Genomic DNA, 3,961 nt, shown 5'->3' on the forward strand with positions numbered 1-3,961 from the left:
ACAGCGGTGCGGGAGAATTATTCTTGCTGATATATCAGCTGCGTATCGAATCACTGGCGGGGTAGCCTGCCCCTACCAGTGTGCAGATGTTTCTGCCGATATATAACAGGCTATTGTTATCGCGCAGCACAAGAACTAATCGACAAAAAAAAACACCCGTACGATAACTCGTGTATTGTTATTTTGCGAACTCAAACGGAGATAAACAATTTGCGTCTAATCGAGACGAAATCAAAACAACGAATGATGAACTTGAGCCTTTGGAACAGAATATTTTCTGGCATCACTGCCGTTTACTGCTGTTGTGTTTTTTACGCTCGGTTTTTATTTTTTCAAAATCACTGTGTTTTTTAAATTGTTTACCGCTCAATATTGACGAACAGATTGCCAAATCATTTCTGTGCTGCGTAAAAGTGAAGTTTTTCTTGGATATACTTATCTAATACTTGATTTTACGAAAAGTTTGTGCTGGTGAATTTGTCTCATAATAAACAATGGAGTTCGTATGTGATAAGTGCGCCAAACCAACAAAGGAGACTGATTATATCAAATGTCAGGGCTTCTGTGAGATGGTGGCTCACTATAAATGTGCTGGCCTAAACAATCAGCATTTTACAAAACTGAAGGCATCCACGGAAAATATTCTCTGGCTTTGCGATGGATGCTTAAAGTTGATGAGATTCGCTACTTTTCGTCCTACGATCGCCGCACTTGGCAATACTATTGCTGAGTTGATCAAACAACAAACTGCTGTCATCAATGAACTGAAAACGGAGATGCGAAGAGAAGTAGCAAAACATACTTGTGTTATTGATAAAGCAGAAGCTACACCCCGCGGCTTCCGCAGCAACTGGCCAACCTACCGTCCAACGCCAAAACGTCGCCGTGAAGATCAGCCCAATTCTAACCGGGACGTTATAGTCGGAACGAAAACCAACCTATCATCAACTGTTGTTACTGTTCCTGTAGCAGAGAAAAAGTTTTGGGTTTACTTGTCTAGAATCCATCCAGACGTTACAACCGAAAACATTCAAACTATGGCAAAAGAATGTCTACAATGCAACGAACCACCTGATGTTGTGAGATTGGTAAAAAAAGACGTGGATTTAAAGTCGCTGCGCTTCATTTCATTCAAAGTGGGCATTGATTCTAAACTTAAAGCGGTAGCGTTGGCACCAAGTACTTGGCCCGCCGGTATTTTCTTTAGAGAGTTTGAGGATTATGGAGCAAAAAACGAACGTGGTGTGGCGGCAGCCACGCCATCGGTAAACACACCAGTTATTCCTTAGATGCAATGACTCTACCGCCGGGGGACTCTGGGGGCCAACGGGCCCCCGACCCAGTTAAGTATATGTATTTTAATTGTTTACAAAAAACTCAGGGAATGTGCGATTTTTTTAGCCCACTTGACCAAAGTATTCACTATAATGCTATCTTTGACAAATGGAATGGAGATGACTACTGCGAAGGGTTCACCCTATTCAATAATAGTTGCATTTTTGACACCGATCGTGATAATCGTGATTCACAAAGGCTTCATCAATATAACAGCGAGGACTGTAGCGCTTTTGACTCAGGCGAGTATCAGGAAGCTGATTTTATATCGCCATCATCTGCACCTCCGCTTTCTCAGCAATGCAATCCTTCTGATTTGACCAAGGGAAACCAGGACGTGCTACGAATCTTTTACCAAAATGTACGAGGACTCCGAACTAAAATAGATGACGTTTACCTGGCGATTTCAGAGAACGATTATGATGTATATGTACTAACAGAGACTTGGCTCGATAGTCGTATCAATTCATTGCAACTATTCGGCGATTCATACACTGTCTTTCGCACTGATCGCAACTCAAACAACAGCGTTCGTCAACGCGGTGGCGGCGTATTAATTGCTTTTTCCACGTCGTTCGTTTGCTCTCAAATAACCGAAGTAGTTCCGGTCTGGCTTGAAACGCTCCTTGTAAAAATAGCTATTGATACTCAACATGTTTTTATCGCGGTGCTTTACATTCCACCTGAGAAACGTTTAGACTGCGACGTTATGCGAGCTCAACTGGAGGTGTTTGAAGCTGCTACTACTAGGATGAGGACGCAGGATACATTTTTGATACTTGGTGACTTTAACCAACCAAATTTAGTTTGGAAAAACTATGCGCAAGACTATGCGATTGCAGATCCAGTTGAGTCTGTTTTTACGCCCGCTAGTCGAACGCTGCTTGATGGTGTCGCCTTTTTGGGACTCAGACAAAAAAATGTTGTTTGCAACCACCAATCGCGTTGCTTGGATCTCGTTTTTGTTAACAAAGATTGTTGCTCTAATTGCCTTGTTTCGGAAGCACCAGAAACGATTGCTGTACTTGACGTGTTCCATCCTGCTCTATGCGTAGAACTGACTGCCCAACGGATTGTTGAATTTTTAGACGAGCAAAATTTGAACCAACTGGACTACCGCAGAACGAACACAGTGTTGTTACGCGACCTGCTGTTACAAGTAGATTGGAGTGTGCTAGAGCAGTTCACTGATGTCAATGATGCCGTCGCCTTCTACAATCAGATAATGATGGACTGCGTATTGATTGCTGTACCCCCTCGTCGAGCTCCCAGAAAACCTCCATGGTCCAACGGCAAGCTTCGTCACATGAAAAGAATCCGGGCGAGGGCTCTTCGAGCTTACACTCGGCAACGTTGCCCATTCTTGAAACATAGCTTTACCATAGCCAGCAACAGGTATCGCAACTATAACAAGTTTCTCTACAATCTTCACGTTCGTTCTACGCAGCAAAGTTTGAGACAAAATCCAAGAAAATTTTGGAAGTTCGTTAATACGAAGAGAAAACAAACGGCCTACCTTCGACTATATTCCTCGATGGTGTGACTGCTACATCGCCCATCGACAAGTGTAACTTATTTGCACAGCACCTTTCAAGCGTTTTCAGTAGCACACCGATTACCGTTGCACAAATTGAACAAGCTCTGACCAATGTGCCACCAGAAATTATAAGTATGGACATTTTAAGCGTAAGCGAACAGCTCGTTGTTTCCGCCACCAGTAAAGTGAAACCATCCTTTTCGCCTGGCCCTGGTATAATTCCTACGGCTATTATGAAAAAATGTGCCGATGTTATAGCTGCCCCGTTAACCTGGCTCTTCAATTTATCCTTCCATCAACAGTGTTTCCCCATTGCTTGGAAACAATCTTGCATGTTTCCGGTTTTCAAGAAGGGTGATAAATCCAACGTAGTAAATTATAGAGGAATAACCTCTCTATGCGCGGAATCAACAATTTTTGAGACGATTGTAAACGAAGCGTTATCTGCTGCCTGCCGAAATTATATAAGTACGGCGCAACATGGGTTTTTTCGCGGGCGTACCGTAGAAACCAATCTCGTAAGTTTTGTATCGCATTGCTTCAGGAATGTTAGCGCCAAAGCCCAAGTAGATACGATATACACCGATCTAAAAGCCGCTTTTGATGCTGTGAACCATGCCATCCTTTTAAGTAAATTAGAAAAAATAGGCTGCACTCGAAGATTTTGCAAATGGCTGGAATCCTATCTAATAGGCGGGCAAATTTTTGTGAAAATCGGTAATTCTAACTCTGATGAATTTACGAACCTATCAGGTGTACCACAGGGTAGTAATTTGGGTCCATTGTTGTTTTCAATATATGTTAACGATGCAGCGATTATTCTCAATCGAGGCGGGAAATTGTTTTTCGCTGATGATCTAAAAATATATTTGACTATCCGCCGAAGAGAGGACTGTAGAGAATTGCAAAGGCTGCTTGATCTGATTCATGACTGGTGTACGCGAAACCAATTGATGCTGTGCGTCGATAAATGTTTCGTAATAAGTTATCATCATACCCAAAATGCAATCCGTTTTGAATATAATAGAGCTGGCATCAAACTAAGCAGAGCTAAGCAGGTTAAAAATCTAGGAGTGACGCTCGATGAAA

General features: G+C 42.5%; 1 protein-coding gene across 1 annotated transcript; it reads left to right on the forward strand.

The window, feature by feature from the left end:
* The first annotated feature begins 1,294 nt into the window (after positions 1–1,294).
* LOC129717005 (uncharacterized) lies at positions 1,295–2,878 on the forward strand. The gene has a single exon (XM_055666851.1). The coding sequence runs from the start codon at positions 1,295–1,297 to the stop codon at positions 2,876–2,878; it is 1,584 nt and encodes a 527-aa protein (XP_055522826.1).
* Positions 2,879–3,961: the final 1,083 nt, after the last annotated feature.

The sequence above is a fragment of the Wyeomyia smithii genome, chromosome 1 (assembly GCF_029784165.1).
Source record: "Wyeomyia smithii strain HCP4-BCI-WySm-NY-G18 chromosome 1, ASM2978416v1, whole genome shotgun sequence".
NCBI classification, from domain to species: domain Eukaryota; kingdom Metazoa; phylum Arthropoda; class Insecta; order Diptera; family Culicidae; genus Wyeomyia; species Wyeomyia smithii.

What these genes read in the sequence shown, in the direction of transcription:
- LOC129717005 (XM_055666851.1), top strand. Translation starts at nt 1,295, where the DNA reads ATGACTCTACCGCCGGGGGACTCTGGGGGCCAACGGGCCCCCGACCCA.